The sequence below is a fragment of the Anguilla rostrata genome, chromosome 6, assembly GCF_018555375.3.
Source record: "Anguilla rostrata isolate EN2019 chromosome 6, ASM1855537v3, whole genome shotgun sequence".
Lineage (NCBI taxonomy): Eukaryota > Metazoa > Chordata > Actinopteri > Anguilliformes > Anguillidae > Anguilla > Anguilla rostrata.
In genome coordinates, this window is record NC_057938.1 from 12,774,988 (window position 1) to 12,788,787 (window position 13,800).

Sequence of the window (13,800 nt, forward strand, 5' to 3'; positions counted from 1 at the left end):
ACACCAACTTCACCCATCCAGGAAGTATTTTTTTTAATTGCGTAGTAGGTGGAGAACAGGCTACTGTTACTGTATAACTGTAGTTCGTATTTTATCTCCAGTGCCTTTTAGCTACCTTCCTAGTCAGCTAGTTTAGTTAGCCTGTAGCTACTGCTCTCTATGGCTCTTGTACTCGATGCCTGGATGGGCTGCCAAAAATGAGGGTGACTGATGTCCATCTTTATGCTAAAGCGAGCAGTAAATATCTACCAGTAATATATGTTCAGAGACTGCTCAGTTATGTTGGTATGGATTTATACATTATTTTAGCTTTCTGAGAGGCACTAGTTGTGAAAGGGGCGTGGAAGTTCACATGGGAAGTGATGTGAAGGTGCTCAGTCATAACCCTGCCCTCAAATCGCCAGCTGAAGCCGGTCAGCAGGATATGCTCCGCATCAGCACTCAACAGCAACTCTTCTGATTGATCAAGCACCTACAGTCTGCCTGTGTCAGTCCAGACAACATCAAAGGAAGAAGCTGCACAGTTCAGCTGCAGCATTGCAGAGTGAAGATGAGCTGAGGCTGGCTAACCTTAGTGTGTGCCCTGCCAAAACTGAATGGTGGAATGAAAAAATGTATCATTTAAAAATGTGTTAATTTTATCATGTTAAAATACATGTTGACTTTTTTAAATCCCTGGTTGATTGCTCTCTTTCTCCCAGAGCAAAGCTAAGGAGCTTCCGCTGTCGGCTGTGCGCTTCATGGAGGAGCTGGGTGAGTGCACCTTTGGCAGGGTGTACAGAGGCCACCTGTACCTGCCAGGGATGGAGCAGGCCCAGCTGGTAGCCATCAAGACCCTGAAGAACCCCTCCAGCCCGCAAATGTGGGGTGAGTTCCAGCAGGAGGTGTCGCTGCTGGCTGAGCTGCACCACCACAATGTGGCGTCCCTGCTGGGCGTGGTCACGCAGGACATGCCCGTCTGCATGCTGCTGGAGTTCCTGAGCCAAGGCGACCTGCGGCAGTTCCTCATCTCGCGCTCGCCGCACTCGGACGTGGGCGGGGCCAGCAGCAGCGAGGAGGACGGCACGGCGCACTCCGGCCTGGACCACAGCGACCTCCTGCGCCTGTCCGCGCAGGTGGCGGCCGGCATGGAGTACCTGTCCGGCCGCTCGTTCGTGCACAAGGACCTGGCCGCCCGCAACGTCCTGGTGGGCGAGCGCATGCACCTCAAGATCTCGGACCTGGGCCTGTCCCGGGACGCCTACACCTCCGACTACCTCTACGCCCCCAACAGGCGCCCGCTGCCGGTCCGCTGGATGTCCCCGGAAGCCATCGCCTGCGGCACCTTCACCACCGACTCTGACATCTGGGCGTTCGGCGTGGTGCTGTGGGAGATCTTCAGCTTCGGCCTGCAGCCCTACTGCGGCTTCAGCAGCCAGGAGGTGGTGGACGTGGTACACCAGCGGCAGCTGCTGGCCTGCCCGCCGTCCTGCCCGGCCTGCCTGTACGGCCTGATGGTGGAGTGCTGGCGGGAGGGCCCCGCCCAGCGGCCTCGCTTCAGGGACATCCACTCGCGCCTGAGGGCCTGGGGAGCACTCTCGTCCCACACCAGCTCGACCACGCCCTCAGGGGGCAACGCCACCACCCAAACCACCTCCCTGAGCGCCAGTCCCATCAGCAGCACTGGGAGCCCCCGCTACGCCGGCTACACCTACCCGGCGCACGGCCAAGCCCTGCCCCCACCCCATATCGCAGGCTTCGTGGCGGCTCCTTTGCCCCTAAGCCAGAGATTTGTCCCCGTCAATGGCTATGTGGTATCCCCCGGCTACGCCCCTTTCCCTACGGCCGACCTCCTGCCGCCGGGTCCCACCCGCTCCCCTGCGCACTGCCCGCCCCCCAAAAGCCGCTCCCCCAGCTCCGCCAGCAGCTCTGCCAGCACGGGCCCAACCGGGACCAGTGCGCCCTCCATCTGCTCCAGCCATGACACTGCCGTGCCGCTGGTGCCCCATTGCTTTCCCCGACCCGCAGTCACACACCAAAAGGCTCTGCAGAGTCAAAAGGCCCTACAGGCCAGCCCCACACACGCCACTCTGCACCTCACTGACCCTAGCCGGCACAGCTTTGATGAATCCAGCATAACTGCCCACTTGTAGCCCAGTATTTTTGTACATTTCCTTTTTTTTTATTTTATTTTTTACAAATAATTATTTAACTTTTTTAGGAGGGGTGGGGGGTTATTGGGGCTGTACATATGAAAGCCTTGAATGGCATTCACAGATTTATAAGTTTTTTTATAATTAAAATGTACAAAAAAATGTATTTAAAAAAAACTATTAGACTGCGTTGTACTGCAACTGTACTAGTTTGCTTCCGATGCTATCGTGTGTCAGTTTCCTATTTTGCCACAGAAACTGTTGCTAGCCAGCCATTTAGAGGCAGCACATTTCTACTCACTATAAGTTTTATTTTTTGTAGAAAGGAGCAAAGACCATCATACTTAAAAGCATTAGATCCAATTTGTAGATGTGGAAGCTGTTAAAAAAAATACTGCGAGGAACTTTGAGAGCTTGTACTTTTGTTGCCAACGGCAAAGATCAAACTACATTACTTGCTGGTGAAGTATAATCTTCTGCCAGACCAGTCAGTTCCTTCACTTTATATTGAGTAGAAGCAGCCTGTTAATGTGTATTATCTTTTAGCGAATTCTTTAAGTCATGCAAAGCAGGATGAGCAGGCTATGATATACTGTACAGTTTATGTAATATGTTGGCAGTTGTTGCTGCCTTGTGACTTTGCTACAGATTTTCTTATTTCAGAATGGTCTCTTATGTTCTTTTCTTTATGGTAGTTCCCTGTAAAGACCAGAGAAACTTTATACCGAAGGGTCAATCTTAGTTTGATTCGTTTTCTATTTTTAGCGAATGTACTCACCTCTTGTTTAATTAAAAATGAGTTGGAACATTTTCATGTGTTTACAAATGAAATGTCAAGTGGTCCTGTTTTTGCTTTGTACAAAAATAGATAATTGAGTCGGGTATTTTTGTTGCTTCAGATCACTCTGCTTCATATAAATTAACAGAGATTGGTAGAGAGTTTTAAATCAAAGTTATAGTTTCAACCAAGGTTTTTGTCAAATGACAGGAGCCATACATTTCAGACTCGTTTTTGCATTGTATTTTCATATATTTCTGAAATATACAATCGGTGTTGTCCTATTATTATGCCTTTTCAATGATTTCTTAATAATGACATCTTTGTCTGTGCAGTGAATTTAATTAATCCAAAAACCTGCCTGAGGCACACTTTTTAATGTACTATTTACAGATACTCCCCTGAATTTCATTATGAGGTGGTGCTGGGGTGTCTTTCACGATATATGATAGGCCTACTACTTGAATAACCAGATTTAGGCAGAAGGGAACTTTGACAAAAGTGTACTTGGTTCACTTTTGAGCTGTCATAGTAGTAAGCCACTAGTGCACAATGGATGTTTGTTACATTTGAGTTTTATGAACTACAAGTAAGCCAGTTTCTCAATGGCAGACTAGTGGATCTATATTTAAACTAAATGTGTAAGGCTTTTTTTTCTTTCTTTTTTTGATGCATGGTAGGTTTTATCTAAATGCAGTGACAGCATATAGCCTTATTTCCATTTTGGAATTTTTCGATACAATTGTGTCGCCATAGTAACACATTACCTACTCCTGCAGGTCAGGCACTTTTCACAGTAAGAAAAAATATTATGACAGTGCTTCCGATATTGCTTGCGTCGAAAGCGCTGCGACGAAAACAGATTTTTTTACAGACAGATTTTTTACACACCTGGCCAGAATGTAAACAAGTCATGGATTCTTCGTGGTGACAAGAAATTTGACAACACTAAGCCTATTGTTTCTCTTCTTTTTTTTAGATTGGCACTTTGCATTCACTGTACCTAATCTTTTATTCTTGGAAAATTATTTGTTTTTGGCTGTAGGCTAGTAATGATAGGTACGCTCCACAAGATGGCAGTAAATGTTTAAACTTGTTGCTGCTGAATTTTCATCAAAAGGTAAGTGACTTATAAATACTTTAATTAAATCCAGTTCATAACTACAATCTCATTAGCGCTCCAAAAGGCTTCCCTGAGTCTCCATAGAGGAACCCTATCTAGTTCAGTGGTTCATTTTTGGGCAAAATGGTTAAATATTGGAGTTTTCACACTTTTCAAACCAACCATAGAGTTCTAGTAAGAAAAAGGTTTCCCATATGAAGTCTTTTTTTTCCTGAGTGTATAGGTTTACAATCAAAGTCGAGGTTGATGTAAACTTGGATCCTGTGCAAGAGTTCTGTTTTGTAGTAAATATTGTGGCATATTATTAAACTTTATTTAACCAGGAAAACCTCATTGAGATTAAAAATCTTTTTTTCACGACTGTCCCGGCCAAGGCAGGCAGCAGCACATGGTTGCGGACTGACAATAAGGATTACAGAAGACGAGGTTAAAAAAACCTGAAAAAGACAATCACAGAATGGATTGTCTCCACTCTATTTGTATTATCCAATGCTGCAGAATACACAAGGCAGTTTACTGTTGCACAGCTCTTGTTCTGAAAATAGCCTAATGATAATCTGAGAAACGGATGTTTTTCTCTTTTTTGTGTGTGTGTGCCGTGTCCCTCTCTTTTGCGTTCTCAGACCATGTCAAACCCGGTCGTGGAGGGTGCAGGTGAACTGCTGGGTGAGAACCTGTCTGCCCTTCCACAAGCGACGCCGAATGGTGGCCTTGACAAAAGTGAGAATCTGTGATACCAGGCCGGTGAGGTAGAGGGCGAAGAGAGAGATTCATACATTACTGCTTGAATTCTTACACATAATTCACATCTCTTGAACTCCACCGCATTGGGCTTTTGTTAGCAATGGCTGTGGGAGCTGATATGCTGGCCTTCAGTCAGTGTATTATTGTCCGCTGTGAAGTAAACACGCCACCTGGGACCTGGACTCCTTGTCCCTGAATCTAGATTTAGGACCTAAGTTTACCCCTTTTCCCACTGTAGGAGCTAGACCAGGAGAGAACTTGCGGTGTGACAGGTCAGTGCAGCATTATCTGAACTGCCTGGATTTTGTGTCAAGATTTACCTTTCACCAATTGCCCCTCTCCTCAGAGGTACTAGATGCATTGGCTATTTCACATAACGTTTTAAGTGTGCCAGCCTCTGCAGGGGGCTGCCTGATCTGAAAGATCTATCTTTGCCTGAATGCAAACTGTTGAGGTTGATAAAAATCTAAAAATACCAATCTAAAAAGAGTAAAAGTACAACAAAAGAACATGATAAAATGCATGTGGGTAACAATGGAAGTTCAAAAAGAATGCATTTCGAACTAGGCTTACAATGAACTTGTTTTCTTACATTCTTGAAATGTCTTTCACAATTTTTTCAAAAATAACCAAAACTAACTCAAATCGTGCAGTCAAGCTTTAATGTCAGCAAGCACATATTTCAGTTTTTACCATTTTATAGTGCATTTGAGCTACATTCTCCATGTTGAAATTCCTTGCAGGGCCAGTTTATTTTATTTGTAAAAACAAGGCAAGCATAAAGATATTTCTTTGCCATTGGTTTCAGGGCTGTTAGGAGAATATACTTTGAGGAATACTTGGAAGCATGGATGAAGCTGGCTACAACAGGGAGAAGAATGCGCATGAGGAATCTGAGTGCGTCTGAGCACTAGAACTGCCCAATGATTACAGATGTTTTTATAGCATCATTTTTCCTAATAGCATCTCTAAATACAGCTGCAATGTATGTGTTTAATAAACTAAATGCAATTCACATTGAGGAGTTTTATTACTCAGTTTATTAAACATTGAAGACATTAGCTGGGAGATTGCTTACTTTCATACACCCAAACCCCACTGGACATTTTAAAATAACTAACAAAGCAATGGTCACAAAAAATCCATATTAAAGAACTGCAACTTGTGGTATAACGTACAGCCAATGTTCGTCAAATTTACTAAACTTTTTAGCAAAGCAGCACTAGTGACTTCTGTTCTCCTCTTGTTTCAGCTTTGGAGGAGCTAATCAAGTATGAGGAGGCATTTGCCATGCATAGTGGGACACAAAACATGTCTTTAGAGAGGACTCTGCACCAATCCAGGTTCCATTTTACAGTATTCTGATATTACTGTATTGTATCTATAAAGTTGAAATGCACTTGTACGTGAGGGAACGATCCATAACATGCCTTACCTTCAGTTGGCCATCTTGTGGCCGGCATAAAAGAGCATGAGTAATAATTATACTGCAGCGCATACAGAGAGTACAGTGTTTGATTCCTATGAGTCGTGAGTTCTGCTTTTCTCAGCACTGAAGGCAGCTTGCACAAGCAGCCAGACAAACTGAAGAAAACCTGCACCAAAAAAGACCGTAAACTTGAGAGACTTAACCGAATGAAAAGAATTTACCTGCTGTATAGAGCTCCAGGTGAGCATCACTGTGACTCTCCTACAGATAAAAATGACACTGCTCTCCAACAATAGTTTTTCATAAAAAAATAATTGTACATGTATTAGATCCCCAAAAACAATGGGCAAATATCAAAGGGTTAAAATTGTTTAGAACGTACCTATCGCCTGTAAACATGGATTTAGATGTGTGTGTCTATGTGTGTGTGTGTGTGTGTGTGTCTGCAGACCAACAAGCATCAGCGTGGAGGGAACTCCCAGCCAGTAGGGATTGCCCTGCTGGCCCTGACACACAGGAGCACTGGGAGACTGAGGTCAACACCCTTGTAGCCTGGACACACACCCTGTCAGTCAAGGAAATGGAGGAGGAATTACCTCAAGAAGCAGTTGCTTAAATGAGTTGTGCACTTTCTGGAGAGTTTTGATGTTCTTTGAATTTTCGCAAGTCTTCAAATGGCTCAGACATTTTTTTACAAGAATATGTTTTGATATTTAGAGTGCCCCCTTCCTGATTTCCTCTGGTAATGCACATTTATCACACTGAATGTTTTCAGATCCTTAGACAAAATATAGTATTAGACGAAGGGACACTGAGTAAACACAAACACATTTTTTTTTAAAAAAATTTCATTTATTTAATGAAAAAAGTTAACAAAAAAATGAATTTTCAATAAAAAAAACTCTATTGAAAATGATTAGTCCTATTGCATTCATTTTCACTTCACAATCCATTCCATGGTGCTAGGTTTTGATTTAAAAATAACGGAAACCACAATCATTAAATATCTGGTATGGTATTCATAAATCTACGCTATAAGTAGGCCTACAGATAATGTCACGCCGTGTAACAAATTCAAGCGACCTCCTTTTTAAATTTATGTACCACCTTGTAAATGTAGCCATAAACTATTCCCCTGGTTCTCATCGCTCGCTGCTAATCGCACTGCCGTTTAGTCTGCGCAATATAAGAATTTAACAACTGCGACTTCATCATCTGCAGGATAACTATACAACTGAACATGAGGACTCTTTTGTACGTCGCTTTGGATAAAAGCGTCTGCCAAATGAATGTAATGACTCGTGGAAGTAACCTAGATGAAATCAGCGATGTTTACAGAAATCGGAGAGGGCCGTCCAACACATCCGAGGAAGCATTTGGAATCAGTCTCCTGATACTTTCAGCCCCTGCTAGACCAACCTCATCCACCCAACAAAAGCCAGACCTCTTGATAAGTCTAAAAAGAATAATAGTTTGGTTGCTCGCGTGTTGGCTATGAGGCTCAGCGATTGATCGTGTGGTACTTAGGCTAACGGTTTTTGGGACTATAACAACTGTAAACGGAGTATCTCTCTGATATATTTGATTGCTCAAATAACTACACCAAATGTAGGCTACATGTTCTCTTGCAGCGTCAGAACAAGTATAAGATGGTTAAGTGCGTTAAGGCTTTTACATAGTTTATAAGTACAGGGCACATAAGCTGTGCGGACCGACAGTCCGCGGTCGTTTGCTCTTTCATCGTCCACTCGTACCACCCGCATATCCAAGCCCTACATTTCCCACAATCTTTGCGCGTCGTTTTCTCTTTCTGCCGGAAGTTACAGACTCTAAACAACATGGCCTCGTCCTTCCCCATCGTTGTGCTTATTTCTCTTCATGAATTGTTGTTCTTCTGAAAATCTTTATAATCCCGTTGGGATGAATCGCACAGGTGCCTGTACCTTCTCACCTCTTCAGCCAGTCTTTCTTCAGATGTCGACTCCATGTCTGTTTTGTGTACTCCGCATCACCACGTGTTTCCGGTGCCACATGAAATGCATGTCGATGTGAAACAGTTTCATACCGAGCCATGATTTGTGTGACACCGGTACGCGTACGCTAGGTACGCGCGGTGACAAAAATTGAGCTTCGCGCGGACATGCCAATGCGGACGTACGCTGAGGTCCGCTATTTCGTCATTTTGTCTGCGCGGACCCCAGCGGAGTCCGGTCGGTGAATGCTACGTCTGGACCATGAATTGGCCTTAAGTGTGGGCTAATATTGTTCTCTGAGATCGGTCCTCAGAAACGCTAAAGAAGACTGATCTTTTCACTGATGACATTTGATAGGTTTAAGCCTGTTTGTTAATAAGTAAAGCCCAATAACGAGTATTGCTAATTTTCAAAGCACGCGTTCAAATATAATCCATCAAATAGGACACACCTAGGCTAAATGTGAATGAAGGGAATGCCTGCTGCCACGGGTGCAATGTGGGGCTTCTATGACGTCATAACAACACAGAGGTGTCGATAAATTCCATTTGTCGGGCAGGAAACGATGGCTTTGTTACGTCATATCGCTGAGATCGCTATAAAATGCACTTCTTTCCGATGATATACATTATTATGAATACTGGAACCCCGTTTGTTCTGTGAAATTTACTGTTTCAGTGCGTAACTGCATTTGACTCGACCTGTTTTGAGGTGGCCTGTCAGTAGATTTCAGAAAAATGCCAAGGCAGAGGAGCAACAAGAAGGGCATATGGAAATGCCTGTCATGTCTGTGTTGCATTCAGTGCAACAATTATGATGATGTGTCTTCCACAGGTAAGAAATCCACATGTCTGGCATTTCCTGCTGCCTGTGCTGGTTCACATTTTATTTCTATATTGGTTGTCAAAGAATGTTTATGAGTCAAATATTTTTTGTATGTTTACCCCATTGGATGAGGATAGCATATTATTAAATATTGTGGCAATATAATTACTACATGTAGGGTAAAAACTGGTCATTAATTTTTGGTTCATTTTGGTGCCATCTTCCATTTCAGTCGCCACTCAGGTGGACAGTACCCTCGGGGTTCCAGCTACAGACAATTCCAACCAGGTGGACGAGACCCTCATTCCAATAAAGGACAGTTCCACACAGGTGGATGAGAACCTTATCCCCACTAAGAACAATTCAACCCAGGTGGACACAGACCTTGTTCCCACTCGGTATTGTTCCACCCAGGTGGATAACGCCCTCATTCCGACTAGGGATAATTTTACCCAGGTGGATGGGACCCTCATCTCCTTCATGGATACTGCCACTCAAATGGAGGAAACTTGTTGCACGGCTATGGTAAAAATTGTAAAATGTTATTTCATTTAAAAAATTATGCATATAACTGAAACCTGTGTTAATACTGATTAAATGTCAGTTTTAATATTATTGTTAGGCTCTCAACATACGAGACAATGGTTTTAATTTGGTATAAAAAGTGTAATATGTTTACATTACCAGAAGGTGGTTATTTGCATTTATACTGTATGATGTTCATTTAGGGTAGTAAACTGCTTTTTCATGATATTTCTGATTTGCCTGATTATAACTTTATTATCTGAAGTGCTTCTACATTACATTACAGGCATTTGGCAGACGCTCTTATCCAGAGCGACGTACAACAAAGTTTATAACCATAACCAGGAATAAGTATGACGAAACCCCTAGAGAGAAGTACCGGTCCAAGTACAGGGAACAACCGCATAGTTCAACTTGGACCCTGATGGTTAAACTGATTAACACTAACAACGAGAACGGCAACAACGCAATCTATGGAAAAATAAAAATAAATAAAAATACAAGTAGTCGTTAAGACAGGCGCATCAACTAAGTAACCTATGAAACAGCTGCCTAGTTACAACCCTAAGTTTAGTCATTTACAGGGGGGAAGGGAGGGATGGGGAGAGGTGCAGTCTGAAGAGGTGGGTCTTCAGTCGTCGTTTGAAATTGTTCACAGTCTCAGCTGTTCTGACCTCCACAGGGAGGTCATTCCACCATCGTGGGGCCAGAACAGACAGGAGACGTGTTCTGGAAGTGCAGGTGCGAAGAGGGGGAGGTGCTAGGCGTCCTGAGGTAGCAGAACGGAGGGATCTGGCTGGCATGTAGGGTTTGAATATCTTGTGAAGGTATGCTGGGGCTGCAAGTGCGTTTCTCAAAATTACTGCCAAATTTTCCAGTGTAAAACCATCTTAGAGCTGAGTGAGAGGATAGAGGACCTCATTGCAGAAAGGGATCAACAGGTTCAGCTTGAATGTGAGCAGAAACTCCAAGAGCAGCAGGAGGAATTCGATAAGGAGTTGGCTTTCCTGGCAAGAGAGAACCAGGTGAAATAAAACTGTTTAACCAGACGACCACATCTATCCCAGATTCGGTATATGAACCATGTTTACAAACGGCATGTGTCACCTTGTGACTTAGTCGACAATCTTGTCTTGCCATGCAGGTTCTTGCTGCGGAGAAGGAGAAGCTGCAGCTGGAGCACAAGAAATCTGTGTCAGAGCTGAAGGAGAAGCATGCCCAAGAAAAAGGCAAATTAAGTATGAGCTGCATGGGTCAAATATGATCAATCATCTCATCAGGTGAACAGAGGGCACTCGATACAGAGGTCTCTTCTGTTCTCAGCCGAGGTTATCAGGATTGAGAGGCTGAAGGTGGTGTTTGAGAGGTCCCATGCTCTGGAGAAGATGAAGGAAAGCTATAGACAGCAGTTGCTTGCTTTTGAAGAAAGCAGAAGGCAAGAAGTCCAGGATGTCACTAGCAGATATGAGGAACGCCTACAGGAGACTCTACACCAGCTTGCAGAGGTAATGGGCACAAGAAGTAAGTTTCATGTAACAGGAAGTGAGAGGATCTCAGTATGGTCTTTCAAAAGCTAAAAATCTTTGGCTGAACTTCCAATTGTGGATGTGCCTCGCAGTCTTGGTATCAAAACCAGATCATGCAAGTGCCAAGTGTAGCTGGCAGCGCATAATTGGCTGTAGCAATCACCAAGAGGGAAGGAGCCATTCAGTATAACTACTGTGCACTAACTGCTCGGTGACTCCCATCTGGTCTACTGGCTAATTGCACCTTGCCTGTGCCAGCTTAGACATAAAATGTGCTCTTCTGACACAATGAGCAGCACAGCTTTCAGCACAGGAATTAAGTGCTTGTTGATAGACATGCAAGTATCTAAAGAGAAGCAGATTTGTCTGCATTCTCCCAAATTGGAAGGAGGAGAGGCGTGAGGCTAGTTTGCAAATACATGTTGGCTTACAAATATAGCCAGGCATTTCAGGAGAAAAAAGAATCTTGTAATATAAGAGAATGGCTGCAGTGTTTTCAAGGATATATTTTCTATAACGTTGTAGCTCAAATTGAAAAATATTTTTGGTCATGTCATTATATTAATGTACAATATTTTTGCCTGCAAGCACCTTTTTGGGGGGCAAGTGCAGGTATGGCTACATCACAGATAAGAACGCTGTAAGGAGTTAAGCATAACCAGAGCACTCGTTGTGTCCTGTTCTGTGTCAGTGCGTGAACATACGCAAGAAGCAATCTCTTCAGTACGACAGCAGGACAGAACTACTGAAAGAAATGTTGCAGGCAGTGAGCAGGGAAAATGTAGACATTAAAATGTACTACGAGATACGGCTGACTGAAGAGACAGACACCTACCTATTCCTGGAGGAAGAGAACAACATTTGGAGGAATGAGGTAGATGGTTGCAGTCCTGTTATGTGTATTGTCTGCTACGTGGTTTCCCTCCACAAAACTAGCTTCATAAATCAAGGGATCTGGAAACTTTCTACCAACAGAAATTGCTCAGACTGCTACAGTAACATTATACAATAATATTATACAACACTAAAAACTGCCATATTTCTGCCGGTCCTTTTCCCTACAGGTACACAAACTGGAGGAAACTGCTAAGACCCTGAGCATCCAGGTGGACACTCTGCAGCAGTTAACAGGTGAGATCCAGTCACTGCAGGAGGAGAATGTGTGTCTGCGGAGGAAGGCACTGTCGGCAGAATGCACTGGGATGGTCCGACAAAACGCGCCCAGGAACCGATTCAGGAACCGGTCTATAGCCAGGCATCGGACCAGGATCAAACACCGTGCCACGTCCCAAGATCAGACAGCCCCAACTGGTCAAGAATAGTAAGAACTAACAAATAAGCATGGAACCTATGAGCAAACAATAAGAGTGTTTCCCAATTTTTCCCAGGAGAAAAATCTAAATTGCCTGGAAACTGGAAAATCATCAGTTGACTATTGAGGGGTCGGGGGTGATTGTCCACTTTATCCCATCTTGGCTTAAATAGGGTTTTCATTCCCTCTGAAAAATGGATGTTCATAAGGCATAATCATCCCATCTCCAATTTGGAAAATACTGTAAGATGTTCATAGGTACAGGTTAGGGTTGTTAACCAGTTAATGTGTAAACAGCATTAATTTACTAAACATTTTCATTAATGGTTTCTGAATTCTTTTCATTTAAACAATAAACATCTCTTGTCCTCTGCTAATAAAAGATAAATGCACTTACTTGCAACCTCTACCCTGTTCATGAATATGTGTTTCATTGTGTCTTCCAGCCTCAGCCTGCAGCATCTACAGACATGACAGGTATTTCCATGGTAGTGGTGAGTCCTCATTTCAAGTGTGCATCCTTCCTAAAGTGTTGTGGATTCCTGTGTGATGAGCTTACCATCGGGCCTAACGTTGGTTCCTGCGATGTGTGTTGCTGTGATCTGTGCCTTCTCAGTGTCGTAGTCCAGCGTTGCGTGTCTGCATCTGCCAGTTTCGAAGGAGCTTAGCTTGACCGCCTTGCTGGGGTCAGGGAATAATTTAACGGTTTTTCCCAAATTGTTTTGATTCCCTCTGGAAAACAGGTGTTGTTTTATTAGGATATAGTGCAGGTATTATTTGTGTATCCTGTAGGAAAATCAAAATTCATCCAAATCCAAAAAATATGTTTGTCTGCTATCTGTAAACAGCCAGAACATGTGTGCATTCAGGCTGTATGTGAATTGGTATTATCTTTGAAATTATAAAATGAATAATGTATACACTGCCTTGCCTGATTTTATTTTATTCACATTCCGCTTATGGGCCACTCTTTAGCCTTGGCAAGTTTTATTGTTAAATGAGCACAGTTCACTGGTGGAAAGATATTGTTCAACGCTATGAACTCACTCAAAAATGAGCTAGCTAGTACATTAACTTACTGAACTGATCAGGAAATTGGCCGGATTTAGCAACTAGTAAATGTTGCCATTTTTTTCCAAATAAAGCACTTAAATACTTATGTCCGGTGACAACAGAATAATCAAATTACTGTGGTTGTAAGATGGTCACATAGTTTATTGAAGGTCCAAAAAACCTAGTCCCAAAACAAGATGGAACTGCTTGCTCACTTTTTCTATATCAATACATTGCCTCATGAAAATGGTAAAAATAAATAATAATAAAAATATTTTAAAAAACATAAGTAAAATATGCAAACTTTCTTTTCTATGATAACCAGTCAAAAAAAGCTATAACTCGTCATTAAAACGCACATCTGCCCAGAACAAGATATT

At 43.1% G+C, this 13,800-nt stretch overlaps 2 protein-coding genes across 9 annotated transcripts in view; both read left to right on the forward strand.

Moving 5' to 3' along the window:
- The window catches only part of LOC135256561 (inactive tyrosine-protein kinase transmembrane receptor ROR1-like), a 60,384-nt gene extending 53,308 nt beyond the window's left edge, over window positions 1–7,076 (forward strand). For 4 of the 7 annotated variants that reach the window (XM_064338450.1, XM_064338449.1, XM_064338452.1 and 1 more), the window contains exon 9: window positions 702–2,963. In XM_064338450.1, coding sequence (XP_064194520.1) covers window positions 702–2,132 — 1,431 coding nt within the window. In that variant the 3' untranslated portion in view covers window positions 2,133–2,963. Of the gene's footprint in view, window positions 1–701; window positions 2,964–4,656; window positions 4,754–5,015; window positions 5,126–5,585; window positions 5,675–6,029; window positions 6,121–6,327; window positions 6,447–6,655 lie in introns of those variants that run through there. The other 3 variants (XM_064338453.1, XM_064338455.1, XR_010330458.1) reach the window with 3 other exon arrangements.
- A 414-nt stretch (window positions 7,077–7,490) lies between these two features.
- Window positions 7,491–12,933, forward strand: LOC135256570 (cilia- and flagella-associated protein 57-like). 2 transcript variants are annotated; one of them, XM_064338470.1, is made up of 7 exons: window positions 7,491–9,013; window positions 9,237–9,529; window positions 10,408–10,554; window positions 10,674–10,767; window positions 10,853–11,034; window positions 12,120–12,376; window positions 12,814–12,933. In XM_064338470.1, exons 1-7 carry the CDS (start codon window positions 8,917–8,919, stop codon window positions 12,839–12,841), a joined length of 1,098 nt encoding a protein of 365 aa, XP_064194540.1. In that variant the 5' UTR covers window positions 7,491–8,916; the 3' UTR covers window positions 12,842–12,933. The 2 variants fall into 2 exon arrangements, with proteins under 2 accessions (XP_064194540.1, XP_064194541.1); XM_064338471.1 differs by having other exon boundaries at window positions 12,120–12,186.
- Window positions 12,934–13,800: the final 867 nt, after the last annotated feature.